At 35.4% G+C, this 21,005-nt stretch overlaps 1 protein-coding gene across 9 annotated transcripts in view; it reads right to left on the reverse strand.

Moving 5' to 3' along the window:
* Positions 1-21,005, reverse strand: part of Evi5 (ecotropic viral integration site 5) — a 230,081-nt gene that overhangs the window by 146,374 nt on the left and 62,702 nt on the right. For all 9 annotated transcript variants that reach the window (XM_021255368.2, XM_004841266.4, XM_087213125.1 and 6 more), the window contains 7 exons: positions 11,529-11,718; positions 10,625-10,849; positions 9,631-9,705; positions 3,448-3,573; positions 1,222-1,365; positions 253-342; positions 50-147 (listed from right to left, as the gene is read on the reverse strand). In XM_021255368.2, the coding sequence (XP_021111027.1) occupies positions 50-147; positions 253-342; positions 1,222-1,365; positions 3,448-3,573; positions 9,631-9,705; positions 10,625-10,849; positions 11,529-11,718 (948 nt within the window). The remainder of the gene's footprint in view (positions 1-49; positions 148-252; positions 343-1,221; positions 1,366-3,447; positions 3,574-9,630; positions 9,706-10,624; positions 10,850-11,528; positions 11,719-21,005) is intronic.

Consider the following 21,005-nt stretch of genomic DNA (forward strand, 5'->3'; position numbering starts at 1 on the left):
ATGCTTCAACAAACCTCCATAACTAAAAAATGAAACATAAAATACTTACTTTTTCATTTTTTTTGAGTTGTATTTGACTTGGTAAGCTGCTAGAATTAATTTGTCTGGACCACCGTCAAACTGATGAGGAATGACCTTTTGAAAGTGCTAAGATACAACAAAAGAAAAACAACTGAACCACTTAGGGCCACCTGTTATTAACTAATTAACAGTGAAATCTAAAAGCATGTAATAAATCATGAAATGACTTACCTGTAACATCCCTTCCATGTCAAGTTGCATTAATTCTGCCTGATTCATTTGAAGAAGTGCTAATCCTACTCGAAACACTATTTCTAAACCCTGGTGAAACAAATTAAATGAAGCCAAATTCATTTTACTCTTCCATCATCAAAAACAAATCATTCAAAATAACACTAAAGTAAACATCTAGGAATCTAAACTAGGGACTGGCAAACACTTTCTGTAAAGAGTCAGATGGCAAACATTTTAGGCTAGGTACCCATCTGGTCTCGCACAACTATTCAATTCTGCCACCATAGCTCAAAAGCTGACATAGACAAATGGGCAGAGCTGGATTCCATGAAAACTTTATTTATTAAAGAAGTGGCAAGACAGACTTGCCATAATAGATCAGTAAATGAACTGCAGTTTTTCAACTCCAGTCCACAAGTAATTTAGATAAATTACATCCCAAGATGTACTTAACAACACTAGGTTCAGAGAATAGAAAACAAAGGGTCACTGACAATTAAAAAGACAACCTGCAATGTGCTCACAGACTAGAAAAAAATTACACTAATTACTATTTAATGGATAACACATACACTGCAACACTATTAACTTTAAGGCAAATTTTACCTCTCATAACTCTCACTGAATTAGTAAAGAGGTGATAAAGAGGTCTGATTAAGAGGGCTGGCTCTAGACTTTCACTGCCTTTGTTTGAATCCTGCTTAGCATAATCACATACATGTGTGTCCTCAGACAAGCTCCTTAACCTTTCTGTAGGTCTCAGCTTTCTCATCCACATATTACAGAATAGACAGGGACAGTGACAGTATCTACTCATAGGTCTCTAATTAGGTTTAGATGAGATTTTCTATGTAGGCAGTTTAGCAGGGGCTCATGGGATTCTTATTCCTCCCTTCATTGGCCTTCTGTAATTAGCCCAATGACCCCTTTGCTCAGCTTGTGTTCCCAGCCTGCTCATTAGCTTACCTCAGACATAAAGATATCAAATATCCTTGTTGCAATTGGTAGTGGAAATGTTGTAAGAAAGACAGTCAAAAACCAGGATGATGCATACATTGAGGTATGAAAACTCTGAGACTGAAAATGTACAAAGAGCTCAGGAAGATGTTCCTGGAGAGAAGAAAAGAATTAGTTAAGGTCAGATGTGGTGGCACACACCTGTAATCCTAAAAAAAATTAGTTAAAACATAGTAAAACTAGTGTTTTAAATCATATATATATATATATATACACACACACACACATATATGATATATATACACATATGTGTATATATACGCATATACACATATATATGTATATATATCATATACACATATATATGTATATATATCATATACACATATATATGTATATATATCATATATACATATATATATGGCAGATTAGCCAATACCAAACACAAGATAAGACCAAGCATAGCCAGGCATGGTGCTACATGCCTATAATCCCAGCTACTCAGGAAATCGAGGTGGGAAGATTGCTAGTTGAAGGCCTCCTGGGCAACATAGTAATAGCCCATCTAAAAAAGAGAGGAGAGGGCCGGGGATTTAGCTCAGTGGTTTCATCGCCTGCTACACAAGCACAAGGACCCAAGTTCAATCCCCAGTACCAAAAAAATTAAAAAAATAAAAAAGAGGGGAGGGGAAGATAAGATCAAGTGTAACACCAAAAATCTCAGATATAGAAATTGACATATTCAGGATAGTGGCTATTATCTGGTAAGAGAAGGTAAGGATGTAGACTTGGAATTTTGAGTACAGTATACCTATAATATCTGATTAATATAAAAAACTGACTTATAGCCACATTATATTTAAGCCAGTACCCATCTAACTATAAACACCATTGAGTGGCCATGTGATATAATGTTTATATTTGTTTAATCTTGGTGGGTACACAGTTATCTGATGTTCCTTTTCTGTAAACCAAATTTCTCTCTCTCTCTCTCTCTCTCTCTCTCTCTCTCTCTTTCTTTTTTTGGTACCGGGGATCAAACTCGGGTCCTTGCAGCTTCGCAGCAGGAAGCAAAACCACTGAGCTAAATTCCCCAGGCCCTTTTCTTTCTTTATTTTGAGACAGGATCTTGCTATGCAGTTCAGGCTGGCCTTGAACTCACTATGCAGCCTAGGCTGGCCTCAAACTCAAGGCAATCCTCCTGCCTCAGCCTTCTGAGTACTGGGATTACAGGCATGCACCACCACATCTGGCTATGTAAATGGTATTTCCCAAAAAATTTAAAGAAAAGAAATGCTATGCTGAAATACTTTCAGGTGCTATCTACCCCAATCATCTATTCTTTCCTTCCTATGGATAGGAAAAATATGCAACATACAGGTACTTTGGTAACTCAAAACAAGAAATACAGTAACTGTAAATATACCAAGAATGTTCAAGATTGATTAAAAACAAGCTATTTCAGAAAAAGATTAATGTTTTATTAAAAATGAGAAAATGTCTTACATATTCCATCCTTACCACCACAAAAGATAAAGGATTGCATAATTCCTGTAGGTAAGGCTACCAGGGAAAGGACACTCCAATGAGAATATGTGTACCTTTGTATTATAGGAAAATGTGTTAAAATTGTTTATATTGTATAAAAATAAATTCCAGAAAGGTAATATATTTCTAAGATATTTTCACTTGAGTTTGATTCTACTTCTCTTTTCTCCATCCTCACGTAGTCACGAGACATTTGACTCTTAAACTATAAACATAAAATGATAGAAATATGGGGAAAAATACTACACACTAGCAAAAAACAGATAAAAAAGAAAAGCAAAGGAGAGGGCTGAAAGAGACATTACAGTCAGTCATGAAGTAAATGAACTGATTGACACCAATGTTATAATGTCATAAAGGCCCTATATTCAGGGTTCAGACTAGATTACTAGACAGTAATGGGATATAACAGGATATAAGGAAACTCATGTGTGCAAACAATAAGTTATGGTACATTTGGAAAAAATGCTTAAAGTTTGAATAAGAAAACTGCAGCTAAGTTCCAGATGTATTTTACCTCCAGATAGCACCTCACTTGGAAGTAGGCCCAGTCATGTGTTAACTGACCAGCAAATGATCATATGATTAGAGCATTGATCTTTCTCAACTGCTTTAATGTTTCTAACATTAAATTTACTAAGATGTCACTCAGATCAAGATGACAAAAATATAAAACTGCACTTTTACCTGTATCATGCATTCAAACTGGTACATACAAAGGCCCAATTCTGCCATACTTGGTTTAAAAAGTTCACGAAGTCTATAATCTTGCATTAATTTAACAAATACACAGAAAGCTTCTTCTTCTGGCATCTGCATTAAAAGAAAAAAGTAACTGTTCTGTGATACACAAATAAACCAAATTATATTTAAACCAAGTATCTATATAACCATAAACATTACTTTGAATGGCCACATGATGCAATGTCAAGAGCAACTGACCAAGAGTCAGGAGGTTCAAGGCTCCCATTCTGAGAATGAAAAGTCAGACAAGTCTTACAACCTCAGAGACTAACTTCTTCAACTTGTCTGATTCATCAATTCACCTAACAAATACTTATTTAGAATCAGGTATTTTTCTTTTTCCAGGATATATGTATCAGTGAACAAAAATACCATTATCTCTATTTTTCAAGGAACTTGCAATTTATACAGGGGGAAACAGACAATATGCAGAATAAATCAAGTTTTATATATATATGTTAGATGGCAATAAGTGCTATGGAAAAATAAGTCGAATAAAAGGCAGTGCTGGGGAAACACACTGCTATATTTGTAGGTCAGAGAAGGTCCCTTTATAAGGTAACATGTGAGCAAAATTCTGAAGAAAGTGAGGGAGCATCTGAGAGAAAGACAGTCCTAGAAGACAGAAGAGTATAAAGGCCCTAAGATGGAATCATCCTGGCTCACTCAAGGAACAGCAAATAGGATGACTGGAAGTCATATTACCCCCTTGAAGAAACTAAAATCTATGCAAGAATTCCTTAGTAGATGCCAAACAAAAGAATGAAAAAATAATTAAATCAGATTAAATTTGTACTGCCTAACAAACAAAAAGTAGTAACTGTGTTATGAGTAGAGGTTAAGTTGTGGAGGAGAAGTAACAGGCAACCAAAACATATAGGCTTTAGAGGCCACACTATGGTTTCTGACTTTCACCTTAAGATGAAAAGTCTTGAGGATTCTGAGAGGTGATATGCTATAACATTAACTGTTAAAAGAATTTACAAAATAAGTCTTCAGATTATCTTTAATTGGGATTTAAAAATACCAATTACAATACCCCCAAACGGTCTCTAGGATTCTTACTGAAGCTGTTGCAAATGACAATACATTATTCCTGCCCTCAACACAGCTGTGAACAGAAGTCAGGAGTTACACTTCTTTCTTTCCAACCAATACAGCCACAATTCTGCCTTGGAGACCATCCTTATAAATCCTATGTGGTTTTTTTATAAAATGGAGTACTACTCAGCCATAAAGAATGAGAAACTAGAGACATTTATAGCTAAATGGATGCATACTGAGGACATACTCTTAAGTGAAATAAATAGGACGCACGTGTGTAAATACTGAATAGTTTCTCTAGTGTGAGAAACTGAAAGTGTAAATAAGGATTAAAATGATTACAACAAATTGATAATTTGAAATAGGAAGAAAAGGTCCAAAGGGGTAGAGGGAGCAGGAGGGGAAGGGGAAAGGAAAGAAGAGAAAGGAAAAATTATGAGAAAAGGAAAAAATGGAAACAAAGTATATGTAAATAGGGAAGGGAGCACAGGGAATGGGGAAAAAATAAGAACCAAGATACATCATGTACAGGTACAAGCACCCAATGATAAATGTAAATGTACTGAATTCCTAAAATGTACCAATAAAAGAATTTAAGCCAAAATAAATAAATAAATAAATAAATAAATGTTATGAATCCCTCCAGCCCCAATGTTTTATGTCACCCCCTAGCCCAAGATCCCAGACCTCCCAACCCTATATGGTTTTACTATTCTGCCAATCTGATCCCATTTCCAATCTTCTACCTATATACTCAATCTCTTTTCCAAATATTCTCTTCCTGTAGCTAAAATGTGGCCCCTCCCCTTTTAGGTAGTTACTTTTTCACCCATAGCATTGGAAGGAGCCAATGGTTAGCAAGGTATATGTCCCTCCTTGAACCCTAAAGGCACTTCCACACCATTAACCTCCCCTGCTCTCTGAAATACTCTCATTTGCTCTTTTTTTTTCTCCAGCATTCAAAATCTAGGCCACCACCCATGACACCCCCAACCAACTCCTTAACTATTTCCCTGGCCTAGTACATCTTTGATTTCCTTTCTTTCAATGAGCCTGTTGGGCTGTTATTACTAGCTCAGGCTCTAGAACCACAAAGATTGAACTCTCAGTTTTTTCACTCAATAGCTAATGACCTTGGACAAATTACTGAACCCTTTCTTTACCAGACCTACTACCCTTTTTCTCTTCCCAACCTGCTGTGCTCACTTTGTGGCTTAGTGTTGTATTTATTCACTTACTGAAATTTACAATTACTTTTATTTTTCTCTGTCTCTCTCTTCCTTCCTTCCTTCCTTTCCTCTCTGTTACAATTCTAACTGGCAAAACTCCATCCTTAGATAAATTCAACCCTACACCTACATTAAAGCAGTACAAAGTGGCAGGGGAAAAACAAGAACAAAAGAACTTAACCATCCCGGCTGGTTTCACTTTTAATTCAAGACCACCAATTTCAGTGGATCTTTAATACTGTCTAGTATATGTTATTTCCCAAATTCAATCATTCTCACTTTAAACTTTCTTCTCAGTCCTGAGTTTTGTGTTTGTGGGTACATGATACTGGGAAGTGAACTCACATTTTAACTCTACCATTGAGCTATATTCCCAGTCCATTTCACTTTTTATTTTGAGATAGGGTCTCACTAAATTGCCTAGTGTTGCCTAGAACTTGTTGTGATCCTCCTGCCTCAGTCTCCCAAGTAGCTAGGATTATAGGCTTGTACCACCACACCTGACTCAGTCCTGACTTGCTCAAATTCTAACACACCCAAGTCTTTTGTTTGTTTTTGAGACAGGATCTTGCTATGTAGTTCAGGCTGGCCTTGAACTCACTACGTAGCCTAGGCTGCCTTGAACTCATGCAGATTCTGCCTCAGCCTCCTGAGTGCTGGGATTACAGGCATTTGTCACCACGCCCAGCATTCTCCATTCAATTCTAAACTAATGATCTTAGTAAGTTACTATTTCAATTTTAAAAAGACAGAAGCAATCAGAGGAAAATTTCCCCCACTTGTATACCACCATATCTACCACCTCTACTTGCACCTAGATTTTTCCCTAATTGCTGTCTCATTTTTCCAATTGCCCACTTAATAGCTGGGTATGGTGGATTACCACAAGTTTGAGGCTAGTCTGGGATATATAGTGAGATATATAGTGAGTTCAAGATCAGTCTAAACTACATAGCAAGATAATGTCTCAGAAAAACAAAACAAAACAAAAAAACTGAAAGGTTCCACATGCTCACTTAACATGTCCATGTGGATGTCCAATAGACATCTCAAACTTCACACCTCACTTCCTTCTCTGCCATTCTTTGCTGCCCCAAACTTTTCCTCAAAAATCTTACAGAGTCATTACTGATTCCTTTCTCTTTTACTTCACATCCAATATATAACCAAATTCTTTTGGCTCTATATTCAATTTCAGGAATCAATACCTTCTCACTCCAAAGACCTAATCAAAGCCACCAAAGAGGGGGTAGTCTATTGCCTGAACTATTGCAAGTGCTTCCTTGTTGGTCACTCTGCTGCCTCTCTTGTACTTCCCTCCCCAAAGCCCTTCTCTGTACAGCATAATACTGCCAGTGACCCATTCAAAGCATAATTAGAAGAACATTTCATGTCATTGATCAAAATATCCTGGTGGCTTTCTACATCTTCAACAAAACCCAAATTCTTACAAAATCTCCTGTGATGTGATCTCATACTACCAACCTCATCTCCTACCACTACCTTCCTCTTCCCCTGCATCCAGTCACAGTGGGAATGAATCAATTAATCTCCCTTTTATGTCTTTCAAGAATTTCTTATGTACCAAAAAGTTTCATTTCTTCTCCCCTGTCCAAGAATATTAATCGAAGAACAGGGGGAGGGTTTTTTAATGGTGATGTTTTAAAAATAAGGTAGGTGGCTTGACAAAAGGGCAAAGTGATATACATAAATATGAAGAACAACCACTTGCTGTTTTATAGTTACTCTTTCCTATTATAAAGTATAATCATGACAACCAAGGCCTAGAGCAATCCGCTGCTACATATTTTGCCTATAACATAAAGCTGATAAAAAAAATCCATGTCTCTTGTAAAGCTCTAATGGGAATAAAAATACCTAATTTTATAGAAGGGATATAAACATATCTAACACTTTTAATCATTTTTATACAATATATACTAACTTTGTAAATTTATTCAGACTGAGTTACACTGCTAAAGTTGTGGGAGACAATACAGCATGGGATATAAGAGCATAAACTTTAGAAAAAGGGGGGTCTTTTGAATATGGTTCCATCACCCTTTCTACCACATGATCCTGGGCTATTTAGAGATTAATATGAAAAAAAGAGAGATTAATATGGTGGTATTCCTGTCACTGATGATACAAGCCAAGTCAGTCAATCACTGAAATGCCACTGATGAATTTAATGGTGGTGCTGATGCTCCTTGAAATAAATATCACTCCACAACTGCCTGCAGCATCTTGAAGGAATGTCTAATAGGTGCTGAGGGTACCTAAGAGAGCCAGGGCGGGTGTTGTCAGATTCACCAAAGTAGGGAAAAACTATCCTTTATTTGTCCAGTAGAGATGACGCTACAGGTTATTCTCAGGAGGCTGAGGCAGGAGGATCACTGTGAGTTCGAGGTCAGCCTCAATTACATAGTGAGACCCTTTCTCAAAAAACAAAACAAAAGAACAATATACTACAACAACCACTAGTTCTTATAACACAAAGTAAAAATTAGGCACTTTCATTATAAACCAGTGTCTCTGACATCAGATTTATGCTATTCAGAAAAGATGTATGGAGGCTGGAGTCTAGCATGGTACAGCACTGGTAAATCACATGCCCAAGGCCCTGGGTTCAATCCTCAACACCACAACACAGCTGTGTGTGTACATTACACTTACAGAGCTTCAAAACTCAGGAAAACTGAATAGTTGAGAAATTGAAGTATTAAGGAACATGAGTTTCTGAATCCTATCCCTCTTTTATCTACCAAGATGCATTATCTTGGGCAAGTCACTGAACTTTCATTGCATGTCTACTATGTGCCAAACACCATGCTATATATTATTTCATATAAGCCTCACAATGAGTCTGAATATAGATAACACTGAGAGTCAGAGAGAGGTTAAATAATCTAGCCTAAATTCACAGAGATAGTGCAGAACTGAGATCCAAAATCCAGCCTACATGATTCAAATCAAGTTATCCCCAAAGTTCATTTTCAGGACTAAAATTCTGAGACTATAAAAAGCTAAATTTCCCTTCCAGCCCCTCAGTTCTCAAAACATCCCACCCAAACCCATTTCCAAGTAAGTCATGGCCAATGTTATAATATCCCTGAGGCAGTAAAAGCAGCTAAGTACCACTATATTAGATCTTATAGCAAATATACACAACAAATTGTCACTCTATGACATATAAAATTCCTATGTAAATTTCCAAAGACATTATACAACATAAATAGGATTTTCATACTAACACTTTAATCATGTCCTCATTGGCTGGGGAAAAGACTACTTCCCATTAAATGTTAACAAATAAGATTTAAAGGTAGATAGAGGCTTTAGTAGAATATTATGGTACAGTTGTATATACCAAGAAGTTGAGAGGCTAGAGGTATGACTTAGTGTTGTAGTGTGCAAGGCTCTGGGTTCAATCTCCAGCATCACAAAATAAAAAAGTTGAAATTTCACTTAGTGACAAACTACTATGATTTTAAGTCATTTCCACATCTTCCCCTTTCAAAATGCAAACTAAAAAATTACTACTCAAGTTACGTCTGTGGAAAAATACCCAATATCTACTTATTCTTAATAAAAATAAAGATGATTTTAAAAATTCTCTGCTCTAAAATGGGAAGGGAAACAAGGGCAGAGGGAGGGAGAATGGAAGGAAAGAACAAGGAAAAAAGTGAAAATAGAAGGAAAAAATGGAAACAAAGCTTTTGTACATAGGGAGGGGAGGGGGCTTGAGAGGGAAAAAGGGATAAAATAAAATTTATTAAAAAATAAATAAATAAAATTCCCCATTCCAACCTTAATAAAGAACTTAAGACACTTAATACCTGTATTAACTTACCTGCATAAGCAATAAGCCAACTATAAAAGCACTTCCTTGACAGTAACCAACCTCACGATCCACTAAAGAATATGCCTAAAAAGTAAAAAATGGTGTTCAAAATACTTCATTATTATATATTATACCTTCCTTCTCCAAAAATCTAAATTGGTGAGACAAATAGATTAAAAGTCCATTTATTTTTTTAAAAAGCTCTTGCTTACTTATTACATATGTTATCCTATTTTTAAAAGCAAATGTTTTAGGGCCAGGGATGTAGCTCAGTGGTACTGCACCAGCATGGCAAGCGTAAGGTCCTGAGTTCAATTCCCAGTACCAGAAAAAAAAAGCAAAAGCAAATGTTTTATTACATAAAATTTCCTTTTGACAATTTCCCAATTATGAAGTGGCAGCTCCTACACACAATAAAAAAATTTATAATACAGCAAAGCTTTAAAATCAAGTAAAATTTTTATCTGATAAAGATAAAACTAGAGCAAGGTTAAGGCAAAACACTGGCAAAATTGAAATGATTTAACAAGAAATCAGTATTTCACAGAGATAATGAAGAAAAAAAACTATGGAAAAAGAAAAAGTAATATTGAAGGAAAATCAGAATGGCAAACCTTTCAAGTGTTTAAGCATTATTACTAACACTTGGCCATTCCAAGCAGAACAACTTGCTGGCTGTATAAATACAACCATGACAGGAGCCCAGGTGAACCTCACAGAAAGTGAATTTCATTTTCATAGGACCTCTCTATGTTATGTGATTAGTAAGTTATTTTATTCCTGTCAGCTAACGCTGAATAATGTAATAAATTTTCTAATAAGTTCTCCAAACTGGACAATAATGTAGCATCTAAATTAAAGCAAAAAATTAAGCTAAAAAATTAATTTTATTTTCAAAGCAATTGATTATTGTAGTGGGAGTTCACACTTCATCATGGGAGATGTATAATTTCAACCTTTTGAAAATTAATTTCATTTTTTAAAATGGATAAATTGAACTTACCTTCATTACATTAAATAAAACCTCCTGTCCAAGGCTATCTTTTTCTTTAAAAAAATTATGTTCAGGGTAAGTTCTAGCAATGTCCCTTCTGATCAATTTTTCACAAGGTGAGGTCATTTTCAGGAGTTCTGAATACTGATCCTTAATTGGCATACTTTGTGCACTGCATAAAAGTTGCCAAACTATTGCTCTAAAGTGGTGGGGTATCCCTTTACGAACAAGATCCTAAAAAATAAAAATAAAATAAAAATTTTTAAATGAACCATTTATGTCTCATACTTTACAAGTCAAAGATTTACTGGGGGATACTGGAATGAAGTGGAAATTTTTATCAAATTTGTAATTCATAAAGCTAGTTTTATAATAGACTAAGAAAATTTTCTTTCTTACTTTCTTTTTTTAATTAAACTAGGAAGCTTTTTAACCACATCTATGATTTGGTCCTTTTATATATCCTATGCTGGTAAGAACAGTACAAAGCCATGAATAACTTCCTGTCATTTCATTAAGAATGGGCCTCTACAGGTATTAAGGACTTAATTGTCTGTAGAATTGTGAATGCTGACACCAAGCTCATCACATTTTAAAGGGCTGTTGAAGGCAAAAAAGTAAAACACTGATAATTCAAGGATGTAGGAGGTCACAACTGTATTTCTACATCTACAAACCAGAGAATTTAATTTCTAAAATAATTTTCAGCTATACATTTTTACATTTCCAGGACCTCCATAACAACTAATTCCTATAAATCAGAACGTTTATGGGACACAAAAATTGAAAACAGACGATTTCTCATTACACAGCTTGGAAATTACTACAATGTTTGTTTATTCTAATCCTCTATTAACCTATGCCTGATACCCTCGGATAAGAGGAAGAATTTCAAAATAAAGAATATGAATACCTTAACTTGCTTTTCCTTCTTTTTACGCACATCTTCCCATTCATTAACAATTCTTCCCCAAAGAATCCAAGAATCTTCTTCAAGATGGCTGAGATTGCTGGAAGCTGATGAACTTGATACAAGAGAGGAGCCACTGTTTCTTCTTGACCCATTTACAGATCTTAAAGACTTACTATCCGTCTCTAACAATCTAAAACATAATTAAAAATTGCTCAAGATCTCATCTGACACTGATAATAAAGTAGTGATGATACCTGGAGCTTCACTACCATAATTTAGCCATTGTTTTAAGAAATAGCTTTAATAATGTTTTATTTTGACGATTTTTTTTTGATTGGCTCTATTTTTTCTCCTATGTATAGCAGTTTCAAAATTTGAAGTAGCAAATTATGTCAAACATTTTAGTGCTATTACCCCATTATAATTTCATTTCCATTAAAAATTCAAATTAGAGGGCCAGGAATTTAGCTCAGTGGTTCCACTGCTTGCCTAGCAAGTGCAAGGACCTGAGTTTGATCCCTGGTACCAAAAAAATAAAATAAAATTCAAATTAGAAAGCCAGGCACAGTGGCTCCAGACTACAGTCGCAGCTACTCAGGAGGCTGAGGCAAAAGGATCCCATGAACCTAAGAGTTCAAGACCAGCCTGGGCAATACAGTAAGGTCTCTTTAAAAAAATTTTTTTAAAAATTAGATGAAATCTGGTGAAAAGAGTGATTGGATGGGCTTCAGGAAAAAAAGAACATATAGTTGGAGGAGATACAACAAATTCTATGGAATTAGTAATTCTCCTATTATGTTTATAATGTGACCAGAGCTTAATAAGGCAGAGCCAGAGAAATTAACCAAATTCCTTGTTAAAAAAAAAAAAATGCTTCATATACACATAACTTATCTGCCCAAACAAAATGAATACACATACATACTCTAGTTATAATTCTATATTTTCTTGAAAAATAAAAAGGTGGTCTGAAACCAAGCCCATATTCCTGCACAGTAACAACAGAGTACAGCTAAACAGGAGCTTCTTCCTTTAGATGAGGAAGGACTCCAATTTTCTCCATCTTCATAATCCTCCAAAACTCTGGCCAAATAACAGCTGCTATTTATCAGTGTGAGCTTGAAATGTGAAACTAGGATCTCTTCACTCTTGAGATTCCTGTTGACTTTTGAGTCTGAAACCTCATTTTAGGCCTCATCTCTAAAGAAAAATAGGTTAAAATAATTTCAAAGATCTATCCCCCAACTCAACAAAACACTAAATCTTTTATTTCTTTCACATATGTGCAGGCTACAAAGGAAGGTTAGAAAATGTGTCTCTACCACTATAAAGATATAGACTATAAATCATTCAAAAAATAAGGGTCCTGGGGCTTAGGATTTAGCTCACCAGCCCTGTGCCTGCCTCACAAGCACAAGGTCCTGAGTTTGCTCCCTGGTCCCCGCCCCCCCCCAAATAAATAAATAAAAATAAGGGTCCTAAAACAGCTACTTGTTTAACATGGCTACTACTCGCTTCCAGTTACTCCTTCAAAAATGTCAGCTCCTTTAAAGTACAAAAAATGTTCTCAATACTAATTTATAAAATACAAAAACTGAGAAAAAAAGTAAGTCAAATCCTATATTGCAGATTACTGAACCATCCTTTCAGAGCCAGATTTATAACTTACATGTTATAAGTTAATTCAGAGCAAAATATATTAACAATTTATTGAACTGAAATAAAATCATAATCCCATATTTTAAAAACCCTCCAAATTCCAGATATGTCATATTGAATAACACCATAATATAAATTGAACAAATAAATTATATCCTTAATTAGGGAAAGTTTAATGTATCTTCATGGTAAAATAGTTTAACAAAATTTCCTCAATATAGCCAGAAACATAAAAAATTATTAAAGAAACAAACATCAACTAATTACTATATTTTTATTTGAGAAAATAACTATGATGTTTTACTTTAGTTTTTTATATATATTACTAAAGCTCATGGTTTTTCTTATGGAAAAATTTGTGTATCTAGGTAAATAATTTTCTATATGATTCTAAAGAATTCTAAATGAGGAAGAGAAATAAACTTTACTGAAATGATATGAACCTAAATTCTTAGGAGCCATTTTTTTTTTTTTTTGGTACCAGGGATCGAACTCGGGACCTTGTGCTTGCAAGGCAGGCACCAGAACCACTGAGCTAAATCCCCGGTCCCCGAACCTAAATTCTTTACATACTTATTTACTGGGTGCTTATGATACGCTAAATAGTTAAAAGGCCACCAACAGACATGCATTTCAAAAAAAATAATGGTATTTACTAAGTCAAGCCTAAGTTTGAAGTATAGCAGATGTACAGACAAAGAGTGTCAGGCGCTCAGATTGCTGAACTGCAACTTTTAGGATAATCAAGAATGTCAAATAAATTCATGGTTGGATTAGAGAAAGTTAAAGCAATTCACAGACAAAGAACACTGAAATCATATACTAAATTATACAAAGCTGTAAGAAATGCTTACAAATGAAATATTACTCCAAATGAAGATATTATATTATTTAATGATATTGTCCCTGCCTTATCTCACATCATATACAAATATTACTCAAAATTGATGATAAGCCTAAATGTAAGAGCTAAAACTGTAAGTCTCCTAAACAAAACATAAGAAATCCTCTTCACAACGTTGGGGTAGGCAGAAATTGATTAATGGGACACAAAGAAACACTAAACAAATGAAAAAAGTGACTAAATAATTGAGCTTTATGAGAACCTTAAATCTTTGCTCTTCAAAAGGTAACATTAAGAAAATGAAAGATAAGCTGGACATGATGGTGGATATTTGTAACCCCAGAAATCAGGAAGCTGGGGCAGAAAGATTGGGAGTTTAAGGTAGGCATGGATTACGTGGCAAGGCCTTGTCTCAAAAAAAAAAAGAAAAAAAAAAGCCACAGACTGAGAAAAAAACATTAATACATTTATCTGAATAAAGACTGATATCCAAAATATATGAAGAACTCTTAAAATCAATAATTAAGAAAGCAAGCACTATACTTTTAAAAAGACCCTAGCTAGCATGCATAAGACCTCAGATTCAATTCCAAGCACAACAATAAACAAATAAATAATGAAAGATGTAAACTGACACTTTTCCAAAAATAAACCATTAAGTCAAATGGTCACTTAAATACCTGAAAAATGTTGAACTTGTTTAAGTGATGCATGTCATCACTTAATGCAAGTTAAAACCACACTAAGATGACAGGGGTGGCAGCACATACCTGTAATCTCATCATTCTCAGAGGCTGAAGCAGGAGGATAACTAGTTTGAGCCCAGCCTGGGTTCAAACAGCAGTAAAAAAGGATTGGAAATGTAGCTCAATGTGAAGGCTCTGGTTTTTATCCCTAGTACTTGAAAATAACAATCAAAACAAAGAAACATACTAAGTACATATTAGTATGGTCACAATTCTAAGGACTGACCATACCAAAAATTGGCCAGTATGGGAGGTATTGTAACTCTCACAAATGACTATCAAAAGTATAAAGTGGTCTGATGACTCTGAAAAAACTCAATGGCAATTCTTTGTAAAGTTAAGATTCACTTCTATATAGCCCAGCACATGAAAAGAAAATATATGCCTAGAAAATACTTCCTAGTTGCAAGTTCATACTTTATTCATAATAGCCAAAACCCTGATACAATCCATGTGTCTAGAAAAATAAATGCTCAAATTGTAGTATATTCACTAAATATAACTCCAGGAGTGCAGCACCTGCCTGGCAAGCACAAGGTCCTGAGTTCAATCCCTGGTACCAGAAAGAAAAAGAAAATGTAACTCCAGGGGCCAGGGATTTACTCAGTGGCACCATGCCTGCCTGGGAAGTGCATGGTCCTGGTTCAATCCCCAGTGCCAAAAAAAAAAAACCCCAAAAGACAAAAAACTCCAAAGTACAAGTGACCAAAAAAAAGGAGGTGAGTCAGGTGTGGTGGCACATGCCTATAATCCCAGCACTCTGGAAGGCTTGTATGCAAAATGGGCCGGGGATGTAGCTCAGTGGTGCCACCTCCTACCTCGCAAGCCCAAGGTCCTGAGTTCAATCCCCGGTACCAAAAATAAAAAAGAATGGAAGGCTTGTGGCAGGAGGATCGTAAGTTTGAGCCCAGCCTGGGCAACCTAGCAACTTAGTGAGACCCTGTCTCAAAATTTGGCACCCATTGTGGGAGCTCAACCCATGAGCAATCATCTGCTCAGTGAGGCTACTCAGAATAAAAAGGAAAAAAGAAAAGAATCCATGACACAGTGCAACTTGAATCAAGGTCAAGCACAAGCACAACATCCCAGAAAAAAAGAGGTAGGTGCTAAAGGTCGTCAGGTAGTAAAGGTAGTCAGTCAGCTGGGACTAAAACATGGGGCAATCACTTTTGGCCCAAGCTGGCCTGCAGTATTGAAATAAATGCTGCAAAAAATAATTAAATATACAAACTCACTTTTGGCCCAAGCTGGCCTGTAGTGTTGAAATAAATGCTGCAAAAAATAGTTAAACATAATTGTCATTTTTCACAAACAAGAACTTTAAATATAGAACATAGGGAGTGTTTCAAAAATAACATCCAGACAGCTCAACAAAGAAGAAAAGTTATCTCCCTTGAGATTTTAACTGAGACCTTGACAACTTGAAGCCTTGTGGACTCTATTTTGCAGCCCGAACAACCGAGCCTGAGAGCCACTCAAGCTTCTGCTCTGCGGCAGTCACTGACAAGAACTGTTTAAGTTTTGGTCTTAGAACAATTGCTTGCCAAATGTGCCCTCTTTCACACTGTGGACTTGCCTCTCTCAGAAAATGTGACATTGTTACAGACAAACTGCAGTGCTCCCCTCTGGAGGAGGTCAAGCTGTCTCCCCCTCTCCTTGAGTTGCTAAGACCACAGGTGCAGAGGAGGTGGGGGCAAAAGCATGAGAACTGCTTAGCCTTAGCACACCCGGGCTGGGTGCCACGGTCAGACTCAGAAAGGGTTGAGCACGGCTTGCACCCAGCTTGGAAAGAAGTAAAATGAGAAAATGAGTAATGGGTTGAAAACAGCTAGGAAAGTTCTGAAGAGCATAAAGCAAAATAGTGAGAAAAAATACTCCTGGCTTTAAGAGCCCCAAGGCCAGCGCTGTGTTATCAGCCTGATGCTGCCTGCAAAGGTCTGGAATCCAAAACCAAGGCAGAGAAAATGCTACTGTGCTCTACCAGACATAGAGATTTTACAAGAGAAATTAAATTACAAATTTTAGCTAATTGATGAATGTATTTGTTTCAATTCGAGTTAATGTTTAATTGGTATGCTTAAAACACATCTTGTGCACTGCAAATTCTTGAATTGTAATTATAGCGTTAACTTCCTCTTTTCTGTACTTTGTTGATGAAAAACTCAAGGTTACTACTGTTCTATTGGCAGCCAGTTAAATTTTAAAATGTAACAATCTGAGAACGGAGGGGGAAAAAAGGGACACTTTAAAATTTTAACAGCTGAAGCTGAGTTTGTTATAGAAGGTTTATAGTGAGACAGAAGAAAAATATTAAGAAGGCTGTAAGTAAAAGAGGTATACTTTTGATATGAAAGGATTTTTGTATGTTTGTCTTGTTAAAAGGACAAAGAGAGATATACAAGACCAGAAGGCCTAGGTACATGGAGAAGGTGTGCAGAAGTGATTTATCAAGGAAATATGTATGTTTGCTTGTTGGTTTCAAGTTTGTTATAAAAGGTTTGCATTTACAGGAATAAAGAGCTTTCATTCTTTCCAGTTCTACAAGAGATCTCTGTTAATTGACTTACAAAAAGTTTTGACTAGTCTTATTTCTAATTATGAACCTAAAAATTCCAAAAGGATATTATAATTCAATTAGGCTAAATATATGTGCGTGCACTCTAGTCATAAATTGTCTTATGTTTGTCTGTCTGTCCAACTGTACAATTATTTTGTTTGAGCTCAACAATATTTCCCCCATTTTTGCCTTTAAAAAAAATTAGAAGGGGGGAGAGATTTAGCTCAGTGGTGGCGCACCTGCCCTGCAAGTGCAAGGCCCTGAGTTCAATCCCCATTACCAAAAAAATTTTTTTAAAGATATTTGCCTGTAATTTAAATTGGCTTATAGATAAAGGTTATTAAAGTTAAAGGAATGCTTCCCCCTACCCCAGGTTGCTAACAGATTAAAAAGACGTATTTCTCTGCTACCATTTCCTTATGGTGTTGAGCATAGGTATCATGATTGTGGATCTATTCATTTTTAACATTGTAAAATCCTGGGTCCAATTTTTAATATTGTAAAATCTTGGGTCAAATAATTCAAAGCCTTAATGCAGATGCACTAAAATAAATAGCAAATGAACTGTTTGCATTAAAAAACAAAAAATTTAAGAAAATTGTACCAAATCTGAATCATGCTTCAAGCTTGTTTGCAGTAATTTTATTTTAGACATACTACTATTTTTGAAGTGAGAAAATATCAGCCATTTAAGAGTATAAATTAGGATGCCGAGAGCCTGTAAATAAATGCAGGCTCAAATTTGTTTCCTAGTTACTTCTTTATATCACTATCTTTTTGTTTGTGTAATCATCAGAACCTCAACACTTGAATACTTAATCTAAAAATTATATTAGTAAAGCTAGTGGCCTTGAAAATATCAATGTGATATCTATATGTAGATAAATATATATAGTGGCCTTTCAGGACTCTCACAGTAACACTTTATTTACAGAGCTAATGTTTGTCCTAAATTTTAAGGACCCTAGAAGAGAGCTTTATACAATTACTGATGTGAATTTCTCTAAAGTGCATATTATTGTGCCCAGTTATACTATTTTATTTATTTGTTTTGTTTTGGTTTTTGGGGGGTTTTTTTGGTACCGGGGATCAAATTCAGGTCCTTGCACTTGCAAGGCAGTCGGCAGAACCACTGAGCTAAATCCCTGGCCCCCAGTTATACTATTTTTAAAAGTGTTACTTTGGGGCTGGGGAATTAGCTCAGTGGTTCCGGTGCCTGCTTTGTAAGTACAAGGTCCCGAGTTCAATCCCAGGTACCAAAAAAAAAAAAAAAGTGTTACTTTGTAAAAAATGTACATAAAGTTTATTGTATAGTTTACACTGTTTTCATCTTGTATGTGCTTACTGCCTAATACTTTCAAAACTTGGGACATTCACTGGTTAAATAAGGTCATAAAAATATAAATATTCTTTCTGTTAATAAAATTAAATATTTTAATGATTTTTATAAAAAAAATAAAGATATTTGCCTATAATTTAAATTGGCTTATAAAGGTTATTAAAGTTAAAGGAATGCTTCCCCCCACACCCCAAATGCTAACAGATTAAAAAGATGTAATACATATTGTTGTCTAAATATAATAACTCCAAAACTTTAACTGGTTACAAATAATGTATTAATTGTTACAATCTGGTTTTTATATGTTATTAAATAAGCTTTGTCAGGGTAATTAAATGGAGACCCTTAGCTTTGGAGAGACTGCTAAACTGGACTCCTCTTGGTGAACAAAGGAGCAGCTGCATGAAAATATTTTCCAGCCTTTGCTCACTAGGGGGACCTCAACAGTTTCCATACTCTTTTTTTTTTTTTTAAGCATAAATGGGTTTTTTGGGGGTTTTCTATTGGTACATTTTAGGTGTACAATATAATGAAATTCATCATTGGAAATTTGTACCTTTACATAATATATCTTGGTTCTTATTTGTGCCCCATTCCCCTGCCCTCCCTTCAACCCTTCCACCCCTCCCTATTTACAAAGACTTTGTTTCCATTTTTTCCTTTTCTCATATTAATTCCATTCCCTTCTTTCCTTTCAACCCCTCCCACTTCCCCTTCCCATTTGGACCTTTTCTTCCTATTTCACATTATCTATTATGCCTTTTGATCCTTATTTACACTTTCAGTTTCTCACACCACAGAAACTTTTCGGTATTTATACATGTCTGTCCTATTCATTTCACTTAAGAGTATCGCCTCAAGGTGCATCCATTTAGCTATAAATGTCTCTAGTTTCTCATTCTTTATGGCTGAGTAGTACTCCATCTTTAAAAAAAATCAGACCTCCCAAATTTTAAAGAACCAATCCAAAAATGGGCATCTGAAATGAACAGACATTTCTCACACAAAGAAGTAGAAATAGCAAATAAATATATGAAAAATGTTCAACATCACTGGTCATTCGAGAGATGCAAATGAAAACAACACTGAGATTCCAGCTCACCCCAGAAAAAATGACTGCTATCATGAAATCAACCAATAACAAATGCTGGCAGGGCTGTGGGGGAAAAAGGAACACTTCACCACTGTTGGTGGGAGTGCAGACTGGTACAACCACTGTGGAAATCAGTATGGAGATACCTCAAAGAATTAGGATTAGAGGTCCCATTTGACCCAGCTATTCCTCTGCTGGGAATCTTCCCAAAAGAATTAAAAGAATCATGCCACAGCAGTTTATGTGCACCCATGTTCATCGCAACATAGTTTGTAATAGCTAAAACCTGGAAATAGCCCAGTTGCCCATCAACTGGAGACTGGATAAAGAAAATGTGGGTTTTTTTTTTTAATATAAAATGGAGTACTACTCACTCATACTCTTACAACATACTGACCTGGTAGTTTTCATAGCCTTATAAGAGACTTACATCAATGAATATTACTTAAATATGTTATTGTAATATGTTTACAATGGTTGTCATCAAAGGGTTAAGTTCTAAATATGTTATTGTGATATGTTTACACTGGTCATCTTCAAAAGATTAAATTTTCTGTGCAAACAACAAGGTTTTACTGAAAAGATGCTTTGGTACCAAACTAAAGAGTATAAGGTTTCATATATTAATTGTGATAATTATTATTAATTTTTTGGTGTACAAAATGTATTAATGCTTTCTGACTGTACAGCTTTTCTAATATATTGTTTATAATAATAACCTTCTTTTGATTCAGGTATTTGCCTTCCTCTTATGCTCCAGCTACTTATGATAACAGGTACTTTTATAGGTTGATGTATTTTAACAGTCTTCTAACTATATTTTATATTTCAAAGTGCTTGATATCCAGATAAAATTATAATAGTTAAGATCACTACTCCCATTGCAATGCTAATGTTACTGATCTTTTCTTCTGGACGTTTAACAACTAAAGTTTAGAGACCAGAATTTGAAAGGTAACTGGACTAAGAAGACAGCCAATATTTTGGCCCTGGGCCTTCAAGGTCTACAAACAACCCAGGACATGAGAAAACGTTTTCTACAAAATTCTACAACTTTAGTAAATCACCCAACCTCCTAAACAGGGAGACTGTTGGACACCAAAAAGATAAAAATCAATACTGTGCCAAAGGAATGTCACTTGTAGGGAAAAATCTCCCATGCTTTCACAGAAAGCAACATGGTCAAGCAAGGCCATGACACATCCTGATGGCTGACACTGACAGGAGCTGAAAAGCTCT

Source organism: Heterocephalus glaber, unplaced genomic scaffold (assembly GCF_053883595.1).
Source record: "Heterocephalus glaber isolate CG9 unplaced genomic scaffold, H.glaber_assembly_v1.0 deba00001442, whole genome shotgun sequence".
NCBI classification, from domain to species: Eukaryota; Metazoa; Chordata; class Mammalia; order Rodentia; family Bathyergidae; genus Heterocephalus; species Heterocephalus glaber.